Below are 13473 nucleotides of genomic sequence, written 5' to 3' on the forward strand. Positions count from 1 at the left end.
CTACGATTCTTTTGCTAAGTTTCTCCAACATGGCCGCCGTGAAAACCATCAATTTGCACTATGGAAGAGCTGCTGGTTGCAACATGGTGATGTGAAATGAATTCTAAATAACGTTTGTCGTACGTTGCTTAACAGTAGACGCCTATATCTATATTGCCTTCTTAGTGCTTCCTGTATTGGTGCGTAAAGGAAGTCCAATTTGTTCAGACTATGGAGACTTTTCCTCATATTTGTGACTGCCTGTTGCTGTAGTTTACAGTGAAGACACTCAAACACTCAAACCGCGAATACTGTGATTTTGGAAATACGTTTATTTTCAATAAGTGTTTGTAAGACGAGTGGAGATTCATGGTAGTTTTGATTCATCAGCTTCTTAATTATAAATCAAGCTAAGTTAAGCCAAGTTAAGTCACAACCGTTTACCCTGATGAAGAGCAAGATGCTCGAAAGCTTGGCTAGTTAATTTATAATTAAAAAGCTGAGCTGATGAATCAAAACTATCATGAGGTTTTAGTTTAATCACTCAGTGTAGTATTTGAATTCAATGCTTCATTTTATAGGATTTAAAACAGTAGAAAGTTCAGGAAATGATAACCTGAAAAAAATCAAAAAATCAAAAAAGCCTGGTGTTTGCATTAACGGTCCTCTCTTCAGTAAGTGTCAATGAATATTAACCTTTTTAAAGTAGCAGTGGCTGTCATTGCCATATCATCTGAACCACCACTTTGGACATGTCACTTTTAAATAACTTAACTTCAAATTTGTGTAGTTCGAGACCTCCTGGTCGTAAATGTTGCGACCGGCACCAAATAGTTCCAATACATTGTCTGGTTCGACGTCTTTTTCTTGTTTTAACTTGCATGACAACACAAGGGAATTTAGAGATAGTGAAGCTTTGAGCTTGTTTTCAAGTACTATTAATCAAAAGTTCTTTTTCTGAGGTGATGCTATTCAATGACGAAATTGCGCGGAATTTTGGAGAAAATACCAACAGAAACAATTACGCTGCCGAATAGTAAAATTAGAAAAATAATACGATCCAATACGTCCGCAAAAAAGGCCCATTCACTTCTTTTTTCTTCTTCAGTTTCGATTTCTCGAAAGCTTTTGGAAATAAACCTCACTTCGTGAAGTAGTTTCTCGAACTCTTCTGTTGTTTTGACGCGCTCATTTGGATTAGAGCGGTTTCGTTCTATGCTTCCATTATTTTCTTCGTAATTTTCTGGTTTTTCCAAATGATGTAATGAATGAAGCCGGACAAGTCTCGTCATTTTGAGAACCGCTTCTTCATTTAGAAATCCACCATTAGTAAGACAGAAAGGCTTATCCTTTTTGGACTTAGCGATTTGGGAGTCAACCTCGTTTTTCTTCGGGGCGCTCATAAATAATATTTTCGCGAGCTTTTCATTGAAGATTTTTCGAAGAATTGGAGGAAATGGCGTTTTTTTGCTGTGGAATCTGATAACGAAACAAGTGACAACCAAAGAGACCGCAACAAGGACCAACATGGCCATGAAGAACTCGGATGCTAAGGGTGTTTCTGCGGCTTGTGGCATCTTCTCTGTTACCAGCAGCATATACACGCTTAAAGACAACATGACAGTTATCACGAAAGACACTCGCTCACCGGAATTCGGTGGTAGGATGAAAGAAAAAAACGACAAAAGTGTGATCATCCCACATGGTATGATCAAGTTAAAAATGTAAAACATTGCTCTTCTTTTTATGAGAAGATAAAACTTCAGAGTTGGGTAAGGCTCTGGGCAGCATAAATACTTTATAACGATTCTCTCTGCAGGGGCGTCTTCCAAGTGCCATTCTTTGTTACTCTTGTAGTCTGAGAGATCGACTTTGTCTTGGTGAAGTTGAATATCGATTTTCAAGCCATTGTACGTCCATGATCCAAACTCCAAAAGGCATTTTTGTGAATCGAACGGGAAGTTAAGGATATCAACGCTACATGCCGTGGTGAGGATGGCTGGAGAGAGCCACGTTATGTCTCCAGTAGATGAGATGATGATCTTGGAGGTAATCCTTTTGTATAAAGAGTCAATCATTCCTGACTTGGATGCACTGCAAGACAACACAGAAAAAAAAGACTATAAAAAAATGCATAATTCATCATCATCATCATCATCATCATCTTGCGGCCTTGACCGAGATGTCTCGTTAGGTCCTCTAGTTTTATCCCAGTATCTCTGAATATGGTGTCTGGGAAGTTATCATTCAACACTCAAGTCGAGTTACCCCTTCTGACAATCTTTGGTCTTAGAAGTGGAAGCGGCAAGGACGAAAGCTCCTTCGCATATATATATTTGACATGAAATTATTCTTTCCATGTTTAAGATCGCTTCCCGCCGTCGCCTCTAGTTGGATCAGTTGCTTGGCACTGGACTATTGTGCGGGAGGTCGTGGTTCAAGCCTTTGCCGGACCAACACTCAAAGTCTTAAAATATAAAGTAGAAGGTGCTACCGATGCTCTAAAATTATATATGCAAATGTTTAAGCCGTGGCCATGGCCCGCTCTGATTCAGGAACATTCAGAATAGATAGCAACAAGTTTATGAACTCTGCCACTGTCACGTGTCACCCTCTCTGAATAGAGTTGAATATTGTTATGCTTTGGCGTAGAAGAATTTGAGTCAGTATTAACATACACGCCATGCATACGACAAGGCAACCCGTTTCTTACTCTTCATCATTACCTCTATTCGTCTTTCTTTAAAGTATATCATCGATAAACGGTATACCGTACCTGTTGTACAGTGTAATGTCTGGGACCCACACCTTAGAAGGTTCAACATTTATCGATTTTAATCCTCCGAATTCTTCGGGATTCCATTTGAACATCTCATTCTTCCAGAACTGCAGAAAAGAAAATATCAAATGTTTCATTATATCGCGAAAGGGGAGGGGGGGGGGGGGGGTACTCTTGCCCGTTTAGGGTGCCGCTGAGCCCACTGAACCCTGACCCTGTTCCAGAGCAACATCGCTGAAAATCATACCCTGTTCCGGTATTGCGAAAATTGATACCCTGTTCCAGAGAGTAGAGAGCGTGATTTCATATACCTTGTTCCAGAGCAAGCGCGATTTTATATACCCTGTTCCGGATGAAATCGCTGAAGACCATACCCTGTTTGGCGGCACGTACCCGTATAGCGAATATAGGGGAGTACCCCCCCCCCCCCCCCGGGCATTATATGAGCAACAAATTAACAATCAACAGTTCTCCAATAGTGCTGAGGTCTTGGGTTTGATTCCTTGACTCGCCACCAGCTGTATGTTAAGAAGAGTTTGTCAGATCTCTCTATTGAGGGATTTTTCTCCAGGTTCTCTGTTATCTGAGCCTACTAGTTTATTCCCTCCTCGAAAACCAAAACGCTCAATTCAAATTCGATCTCTTACCATTCTGATCCATACATTGACAATCATAATTTGATTGACGACATCCTAAAATAAAAATAGTAAACACCAAGAGAAAATGATGATATAGTTTACGTGCGACATTTCGCATTTCACCCTAAGATTCACACACGTACAAATGTCCATCAATCGTCCTTTAAAATTTCGCCGCCGCAGCAAAAAACTCATTCAGACATCGGCCAATAACAGTCAATCAGAATGTATTTCAGTACGGTTTCAAAAACAATTGAATAATTTACAAGTTGAATTGTACATATACCTTAAAAAAAAAAAAAAAAAAAAAACAAAGAAAACAAAACAAAAACAAAAACAAAGAAAACAACAACAACAACAACTTGTTATTTCATTCTTTAATTTTGGGAATGATTGGAAACCAGCAATAGGCCCTTTGCAGTTAACGGTGACGTGTCTGTACCGGTGAGCAAATGTTTTTCTTTTATTTTAGATTGGTGATTCTTTTTAGCTACTTGTAAAGAACTGAATGAAACGATGTGTAACCAGTGTCAAACGAAATGCAGTTTTATTACGATCTCTCGAAACAGGTTGTAGAAAGTTTGTTTGCTCATCAGTATATTTCACCCATGGGAATCAAGGTTTTCATTCATTTGCTCTCAGTGAATTAATCAGCACGTGATTACTGAGCTGCAAAGAGCCTATACCTACAAAAAGAATAGTATTGGCTGCAATAGGTAAAACATATCTTACCACATCGATGATCTGGTTGAGCATAATGCCAAAACGTACCACCACGGGGTCATGGTTGTTAGCTACTGGACGGATATCTGAACTGTAGTTGGCAAATATATACTCCATTAGTCTACCCTCAGAATTGTTCGGAGACACAATAACAGCATCTAAAAAACATATACATATATACATTCATTATGTTAATCTTCAAGAAGTATTTTATTAATTATTGTTATTAATTATTAATTTAAAATGATCCTCATTAACCACAGTGCACTGCGCGCCAGAAACAATGTAATGCTAAGCAAAGCGCTATTTTCTCTGCCAGGCAAAATGGCGGTCAAAAATCGGTATTGTTATTCCTGCTAAATGTTTTACGACCAAAGTAGTATAAATAGTCCCTTTATGCTTTCCGTGAGATCTATATGTTTTTGGCAACGACTCTAATGTAGGTTTCGTTGTCATGGACGACCAAAATCTCATGATATCACGAAGAGAATCTCTCTGAAAAATTCAGTCTATTTGCTGAGGAATGAATGGGAGCAAACTTTGAGAAATTAAAGATTTTCTCATAGCGAATTTACAGAAATTTTGCTCCACCAGTGGTTGGAAGAGCTTCACGAACAACGTAAACAATAATACAGACATGCAGTTTATTGATGCATTGTGGTTGACTAGAATTCTTTACAAGATTTCTGTATTGATATAGGTGTAGTGAGAATTTACGGACGAAGACATATATGTCCGCCATGTTGGTCAATATAATTATAGAAGAACCAAGACCCAATCTTTTGTATGATTCAGCAAAGATGGCGGCTATGACGTTGTAAAAAGATGCTGCTCGATTTATTTAGTGTGTGAAGGACCAATAATCGTAAAGCTTAAAGAAGAAAATATCTAAATAATAATAATAATAATAATAATAATAATAATAATAATAATAATAAAGCCACTCAAAATCATTTGCGGTTGTGGTAATATGTATCAATCTTTATTGTCAAATTTGGAGCTTACACTTGAAAGTCTGACGCAAAATTCAGTCTAGAAATCACAATAAGGCTTAATCAAACCACGAAACACTACGAGCTAATATCATTAAAGTCAAGCAAGGCCAACACCATCTATCACTTTTTGAAGTGTCGAGAATTTTCTACGAAGATATTTGAAGTAGCTAGACTCTAGAAAAGGCTTTGATTAGCTAAAACAAGACAAGAGAAAAAAATGTTCAAAGAAAGAAATTAAAGAAGACTAAAACCGTCAATTCCATCATATAAAATAGATAACGTTTTGGAGTGAATACTATGCTGTCGCCTAGCAACATACTCAAGGAAGTTAAATCACCATGGTAACGCAAATGTCGTGCGTAGAATTGAAATATTAAACTTGGAAAAAAAGGACTATAGATTTTAACACTTCAAAATTTGGATTTAAAAAAAAAATTTTTTATTGTATTCATTTAGAACTAAACCAGCAATGAAAAGTTGACTTAAGATAAAATAAAAATAGTAACTGAATTGTACGTTTGTAAGAATTGAATTGAAATCTTCTGTTGGGGAAAGTCAGTATAATTTTAAAAAAATTAATGAATTTTATTATAAAACTCAAATAAAACAAAAGCACAGAGTAAGAATTTGTAGAAAATTATGCAATTTGTTTTACAACCAGTTGTTTTCAACCAGTTTTCAACTTAGTTACATAACATTTTGACTACTACGGCCCAAAATCTTGAAAATCATGATTTGCCAATATAAATTCAATTGCAGGTTGTTGTTGTCGTTTTTTTCCATTATCGAGATCTACGCAATTAGCAAACAAAGAAACGTAATAAACTTGAGCATGACAAACCAAAAATTAGACCAAAACTAATTAGAAGTCAATTATTTTTAGGTCGTAAAATTTGTTATGTGAGACAAGAAATATCTTTTGTTTAGTATGTTATCTTTATTTTTTCTGTTTTATTTTCACTTTCATTAACTTTACTTGGTATCTTACAGGCAATTTTAGCAAAATTTGTAATTATTTTTAACGATGAATATTATGGGAAGTAACATATTGTAATAAGGCCCCGTCCACACTATGCCGGATAAATTTGAATCCGAATTTTTATTTATTCGGTTCCATTTCGAAAATTCGTTTTCGGTGAAGAATTGTTCCGGATTCGCCCGGACTAGTGTGGACGGTAGGCCTAACCGAATAAATAAAAATTCGGATTCAAATTTATCCGGCATTGTGTGGACGGGGCCTAAGACAACGTTTCGGTATCCGCATGACATAGAATAGAATACATAATATTTAGCAGATAATAATGATATTTATGTTGATGACGGTGTCGTGATGACACCGAAACGTTGTCTTATTACAATATGTTATACTACCCGTAATATTCATCGTCAAATCTATAACTCTATCACGCCTAATAAAAATTATATTTAACACGAAAAAATTCTAAATACGCGAATTATTGATGTAGAAACAAGTCTGGATGAAACAAAGCAAAATATTTTTGTTTATCTTGATATCACTGGAAACGATTTAATGGAAATATCTTTTGTAATTGAGTATTATTAAGAGTGAAAGAACTATGTTATGTTTGATTAGCGCGCATAGATAAATATGCTAGAATCACAGTTTAGGCATCTTATAAATGAAGAACGTTTTTTTGAAAAAAAGTTGTTTTAGGCTTAAAAGTTTTTCGACAGTCATAGACTGTTTAATCCCTTTTTGTTGGCAGGGTTCTTGGTGAATCGATTAATGTCGTAAACTATAAGTAATAAGCTAGTTTTATCACTAAATTGACCGCAGAATAACTAAAGCTAAACAGAGATATGGTACCTGTACTTGTTGATATCAATGTTAGCAGAAATACAAGGAAAAACGCCAAGACTTTCTTCATGATTCAATCTCTGTTTACAGTTGCCTGCTTCCTCAAAACTGAAAAATAACTCAAACGTGATTAATTATTTTATTTCAATTGCTTTCTAAAACACCAGGATTTGTCACATGACAATTAATAACGAGACAGTACCTCATGGGACGTCTTGCCCGCTGATATAACACTTGACTTGAAGAAGAAAACTCTCATCGTTTGCAGATAAAAAACTTTTAGTCAATTGATTTTAAGTTTTTGGTGAAGTAAGGTCATGAATTACAATCTCACATTGGCTGTGGAGTGATTGATGTTGTATTTTGAGAGCTCGTAATTTACCATTTAACCTCTGGCGTGGGGATATGTTTATTGGTTTTCTAAGGCAAAGGAAGGGAAGAGAAGAGAAGAGAAATGAAGAGGATTGTGAAGAATTTAAATTTCATTTTATTTCTGCATATTTTATCTTATTAATTATTTATTGCAAGCAATTTGTTACTCAGGGTGAAACAATAATATTTTGTTATGATATATATCATTACTGGTATGACTAATAAAGCTTTAATCAATTTGGAGATTCGTATGCTCCTTTTCCCAAAACACAATAAGTAATTTATAATATTTTTGTCCTATTTTTTTCTAACTTATAGTTCAGTTTACAATTTCAACTTAGCTTGGTACAAGTATTACGTTTATTAATATTTAATCATATATATGATGGCAAAAAGAGTTTAGCTTGAAACCCACACCAAAAAGACAAATAGTTTATAATTCATCAAATAGTCTATTTTAAGACATTTTGCGTGCATTTTTTGTGTGAAATCGAAATCACATACCCTAGTAAAATCGCGTATTATATTTTTTAGATCGTAATTACGATTATTAATTTTTGTAGATTGCATTTTTATCTGGGGTTGAAATCAATAGAATCTCAGCCGCAGAACCGCTGAGACATCACTTCTTCACTGCTAGCAGAGTCTCTCTCAATTCTTGGCAGAGAAAATACCAAGAATCGCCAACGAGGGAGACCCAGCAGCGGGGAACATTCCCTGCCGTTCGTAATATATATATATATATATATATAGTAATGGTAAAAATTTCAAATAAAAAATCGGCAGTATCTAGATTATAACAGTTATTAACTTTAACTTAATAAATTGCTTTTTAGGGAATATTAAACAACTTTGTTATGTTTTCATCGTTTACTTGGCGTTTTTCAGGCTAACCTGCTAGGAATGTTACGTTGGGTAGATACGAGTTGTCAACCGACGACTCTCGTCGATGTTCTTATCTGGTTAAAACTTTTTACCTTTGCTGGGTTCATTTGCTGTCTTTTTTATGACTAATAAAGTTTCAAAATTGATCATTTTAAAACCAGCCATAGTTAATAACATAATAATGTATATAGAGGCTTTGCACCATCACGTGATGGCAGCCATGACAGGGGGTAGGAACAATTGATTCTGATCTAATCTGATTTACTTGAGAAATGATTCAGTTTCCCAGTGTGAAAACCACTCTATTGTTATGTACCCTGTCATGGCTGCCACCACGTAATGGTGCAAAGCCTCTACACGTAGACTTTTTTTTTTGAAAAAATTTAAACTCAACAGTAAGTTCTAGCTTTTTTGAGTTGCGAGTGATATATCCCAAATAATCATGATTTAATGTAACAATCTATATCAAGGACGTTCATGGGCGGAAAAATCCCCATCGTCAAATTTGTTTAAAATTATGCTCGATGAAATTAAATATGCGAGTTCACTTTTTTTGTGGTAAAAATTTCCAAAAAAATCACAAATTAATTAGTCAATCCCCATTTTTCAGAGTACACTAGAAAATGACCCAATTATTGCTAAGCATTTCACCTTTATGTCAAAAATTTAAAAAAGGGTAATTAGAAAGTTAGGTATTATATAAAAGTGCTTTCAAAACCAAAATAAAGAAAAGGGTGACCGACTGTGAACCGAGTTTGAAAAAATGAAAAACCTGTTTCCTTGATATTTTTTTCATCTCCGCTTGTTAGGCTAGTCTTTACATTGGAATATTGTACTGTTGATTATGCCCTTATTTTGGTATTTGTATATCGTAATTAAATGTAATATTTGAATGAGCATGTTCGCACTAAACTCCTGCGTAGAAAGGATGCGCATGAGCAATGCCCATGAACGCTCTTAAGTCCGAATTTAATCGACAGAGCCGTCTACCATCACAGCATCATGTACGGCAGAAAATACTACGATGCAAGCAATGGAAATACTACAAAAAAGGGTACATATAAAAAACCGATCGAGTACTTCGGTGGCAAACATCCATTCTTCTCTTTTACTCTCTTCCTGGTCGTTTTGTCTTATCTTGTCTGCTATGGTTTTCACTTCTTTGAAGAGTTCTGAAATATCTTGTTGCTTCGTGTTGTTGTTAGTCCTGGTTCCTCTCTTTTCGTTGTTTTCAGGGTTTTTGATCTTTTCTATCTGTCTTTGGCCATGCACTTGGGTGATGACAAGATCAGAGTCATCTTGCAAGAAACCTCCGTTCTTGAAGAACATATCTGGCTCATTTTCATTCTCAGTGCCATTCTCTCTTTTACGTCCATGTTTTCTTTTCATTAAAAGCAAGCTCGCAAGCCATTGATTTATGACCTTGTCAAACAGTGGAGGTATTGGAATATTGTTGTTGTGGAATTTTATTATGAAGCACGTGACCACGAGTGATAAAGCTATCTGCACCATCATTGACATAAAGAACTTTGATGCTATCGGAGTATCCGCTGACTGAGGCATCTTTTCTGTTACCATAAGCATGTAGACACTCAGAGAGAGAAGTACAGTCATGACAAACGAGACTCGCTCGCCTGAGTTCGGTGGTAAGATGAAAGAAAAGAGAGACAGCAGTGTTATGACCCCACAAGGGATAATCATGTTGAATATGAAAAACATAGGTCTTCTTTTGAGGACCAAAGTGAAAAGTGCTGATGGATAAGGCTCTGGGCAGCAGGTGTAAATCAAACACTTTCTTTTGGCTGAAGTTTTATGCAAGTTCCATTCTGTACTGACTGAATACTGAGCAATATCAATATAGCTTAAAAGAAGCTGAAGATCAACTCGAAGACCATCGTATGTCCACGAACCAAACTCAATCTCACACACTTGAGTATCAAAGGGAAAGTATCGAACATCTACTTTGCATTCTGTACTGATTATAGCGGGGGAATTCCACTGAACCTCGCCAGTGTAGTTGACTATTATTTCAGACATTATCTTCGTGTATAGATCACCAATGGATGAAGTCTTTGAAGCACTATAAAAAAACAAAAATCACACGAACTTTTATCAGAGCAGTTAATTATGACAAATTAAGACAAAATTAAGCTGTTTCTGTCGTTCAGTTGCTGCTGCTGCTATTGTTGCTATGCTGCTGCTTCTGTTGTTTGTACTGCTGCTGCTACTGATGTTGTTGTTGTTGTTGCTGCTGTTGTTTCTACTGCTGCTGTTGTTTCTGCTGTTGCTACTGATGTTGTTGTTGTTGTTGCTGCTGTTGTTTCTACTGCTGCTGTTGTTTCTGCTGTTGCTACTGATGTTGTTGCTGTTGCTGTTGCTGTTGTTATTTCTGTCGTTTTTGCTGTTTGTGGTGCTTCTGCTGTTGCTGTTGTAATTGCTGTTGTCGTTGCTAATAGAACGATCGTTGTTGTTGCTTTTGTTGTAAGTTGAGCTGGAAGATGTTGTTTTGTTGCTGCTGTTGCTGCTGTTGATGCCGCTGCTGCTGTTGCTGCTGTTGCTATCTTGCTTATGTTCTTATATATACCAACAAAAACCAGTACTAGTATCTGTTATCGTTACCTATTAAAAATCGTTATATCTGGCACCCAAAGTTTGTTAGGTTTGACATTGATGACTTTAATTCCATTGAACTTCTCAGGATCCCACGATATCAGCTCGTTTTTCCAGAACTGAAAATATTTGTAGTTTATACATAATATAATGAAAATGTCAAGCAAAACCGTGCAAAAGTTGAACAAACCAACAGACAAATGAACAAGGAAGAAGCTAACAAGCTATAACCAAAAACACAAGAGCAACAAATAAGGCAGGCAGGCAGGCAGGCAGGCAGGCAGGCAGGCAGGCAGATAATCAAATGAAAACTCACCATTCTCAACCAAAGGTTAACCGTCATGATTTGGTTGATCACATCCTAAAAGAAAAAAGAATATTTAAAAAATATATTCAAACGTGAAAAAATTGTGACAATTATTCTATTTTCTTCAAAGCATCTACTAATTGGGTTTTTGTGTTGTCACTTAGACTCCTGGCTCTGTCGTGACTGTCCCACACTGTGATACAATAAATAAAAACTAATAGATCATTTAGACCTTCACAATCCCTAGATGTTAGACATAACTAGACCCCTACTCACGAGATCGATGATTTGCTTAAGCATGATTCCAAAACGTACGACAACTGCATCGTTTTGATTTTGAACTGGACGAGTGTCTGGGGTGTAGTTGGTGAGGATGTATTGGAGTAGGTCGCTTTCTGAATTGTTGACGGGTCTCATAACAGCATCTTGATTGTGAACACAATTCATGGTTAGCAAGCATTCCCAAAAAAGTCAAGAGAACAAAATCAGAGGTGGAGATGTTGGAGGCATGAACAAAGGATTACGTCCAAGGGCAAGAGGTCTATTAGGTATTAGTCAAAGCCAACTAGCGGTCTATCATCAGTACTGGGTTCTGATTGGACTGATGAGCTACTACTATGCTAAAAGTTATATCTTAATAGTAGTGGCCCCATGGGCTATTGACTCGTAGCCCATTCTGGCTCGAGGACTAATTACCTAGTATTTATGGTTGATTAGCATAACCATGGCAACGATATCAATCGCTGAGTTGTTAAAAAATCGCATTATTTTCGGCAAAATCCCAAATTAATTTGAGAGCGTCTCTCGGCAAGCAATTGAAATGCCAGCTCAAGCCTCATTATAAAAGATTTTTTAATAAAACCATGACTGTTTAATTATTAGAAAATTAAACGTCTACTAAAATACAAAGATATTGTCAGAACCGCCGGAAAAGGTACAGATCATTTTCACGGTTATTTGCCAGAGAAAATTCATAAATTTGTGTTGGTCGTCGTTGGTCTAAGTTGTTGTTTTGTCCATCCCACTCTTCTTTCTTTCTCACTCCCTTCCATCCGTTTTACCCCTCTCTCTCCTTACATCTCTTTGTCTCATCTTTGTAAGAGGAATAAGAGAAGCGTTATCTACCTAAGAACTATTACTTCAAATAGAAAGAGAAGGAAAGAGGGAAATAATCCACAAAAAAATCAAAAAACCGACCACAGAAAAATAAGAAAATTAAAAATATTAATTAAAATTATTTTTAACGCAAGCAAGAAAGTATAATTCAGAGTAACATCATCTGAATTCTGCCATAAATAATTTGCTAATTACATGCACAAGCAGGAAGAATTTATCTATCAAATACAAAGAGCAAAGAAATAATGCTGAACATTTATTTTTAACATTCTTTGTTGTTTTTTTTTTTGTTGTTGTTTTTTTGAAGTGAAAACAGGTCAGGACAGGACAGGAAAGTTTAGAGTTATCAACTTCACCACACACGAGAGAAAATAAGATTAACAAACTTGTGAAGTGTTGCGCAGTAACCATAACAAATCTCGACAATTTATCGTTAAACATAAAACAACTTTACATGTTTTAGAGTCCCATTTAACAGCAAAATATGTTTTATCCCTTACCTGAGGCTTTCAGGCTGAGATGAATCCAAAGAAAGCCAAATAGAACTGATAATTTCATTTTCAAAAACCACATTTTGTCTGTGTAGGACTTTAGTCGTGGTTTTTGTTCCACTTGCTAGAGGTGTCTTAATTAATATGTTAAAAAAGCATGAATAGTTAATGACATTAGAACAATACAAAATCACTATCGTGAAGTCATCTGTAAACCCTGATACAGAATTCGTCCTGATTTGCATAAGGTTGACTTTGAAATATCTCGGTCAAATTACATTTAATATCAAAAATTTTACTCTAAAAAAAAAAGAAGCATTAATCTAGACATTTTAAAAGTAATATGTAATATATTCAATATTCGCGTGAGATTTGTATGAGGTTTAAAACAGCTCTCGCAGCTCGCTTATTTAAATCCTCATACAGATCTCCCGCTCATATTGTATATATTACTTCTGACTCAATTGACAAATGTCATAAAAATTTTGCAACCTTCTTTGCGACCACCTGCAGGACCTCAAGCTGTTATACCTGCAAAGAAATAAAAACGAGGGTGTTTTTAGTTTGAAATAATCCTACCTTTGAATTATTTTATTTTATTTTGTAAAATCGGCATGAATAATTGAGAGTCTAAGCCAATACAGCTCTAAAAATCAGGTCACATGACTATCATGTAAACCTGATACAAACCTTACAATGAAAGTGGATTTACAGTGGATGTATACTGTTCTGATTCAGCATTATTGGTTGTATTTAATT

At 35.8% G+C, this 13473-nt stretch overlaps 2 protein-coding genes across 3 annotated transcripts; both read right to left on the reverse strand.

The window, feature by feature from the left end:
* Nucleotides 1–288: 288 nt before the first annotated feature.
* Nucleotides 289–7335, reverse strand: LOC116297507 (neuronal acetylcholine receptor subunit alpha-3). Its single transcript, XM_031705745.1, has 6 exons — nucleotides 7136–7335; nucleotides 6943–7041; nucleotides 4129–4277; nucleotides 3406–3450; nucleotides 2756–2865; nucleotides 289–2073 (listed from the first exon to the last, which is right to left on the reverse strand). The coding sequence occupies exons 2-6, from the start codon at nucleotides 7001–7003 to the stop codon at nucleotides 948–950; spliced, it is 1491 nt and encodes a 496-aa protein (XP_031561605.1). The 5' UTR covers nucleotides 7004–7041; nucleotides 7136–7335; the 3' UTR covers nucleotides 289–947.
* A 97-nt stretch (nucleotides 7336–7432) lies between these two features.
* LOC116297516 (neuronal acetylcholine receptor subunit alpha-7-like) lies at nucleotides 7433–12834 on the reverse strand. Of its 2 annotated transcripts, XM_031705757.2 has the most exons (5): nucleotides 12724–12834; nucleotides 11384–11532; nucleotides 11117–11161; nucleotides 10810–10919; nucleotides 7433–10270 (listed from the first exon to the last, which is right to left on the reverse strand). In XM_031705757.2, exons 1-5 carry the CDS (start codon nucleotides 12794–12796, stop codon nucleotides 9160–9162), a joined length of 1488 nt encoding a protein of 495 aa, XP_031561617.2. In that variant the 5' UTR covers nucleotides 12797–12834; the 3' UTR covers nucleotides 7433–9159. The 2 variants fall into 2 exon arrangements, with proteins under 2 accessions (XP_031561617.2, XP_031561618.2); XM_031705758.2 differs by lacking the exon at nucleotides 11384–11532 and having other exon boundaries at nucleotides 12724–12776.
* Between the last annotated feature and the right edge of the window lie 639 nt (nucleotides 12835–13473).

The sequence above is a fragment of the Actinia tenebrosa genome, unplaced genomic scaffold (assembly GCF_029948245.1).
Source record: "Actinia tenebrosa isolate PJP-AT-01 unplaced genomic scaffold, QUT_ActTen_1.0 PGA_scaffold0__85_contigs__length_37466705, whole genome shotgun sequence".
NCBI lineage: Eukaryota > Metazoa > Cnidaria > Anthozoa > Actiniaria > Actiniidae > Actinia > Actinia tenebrosa.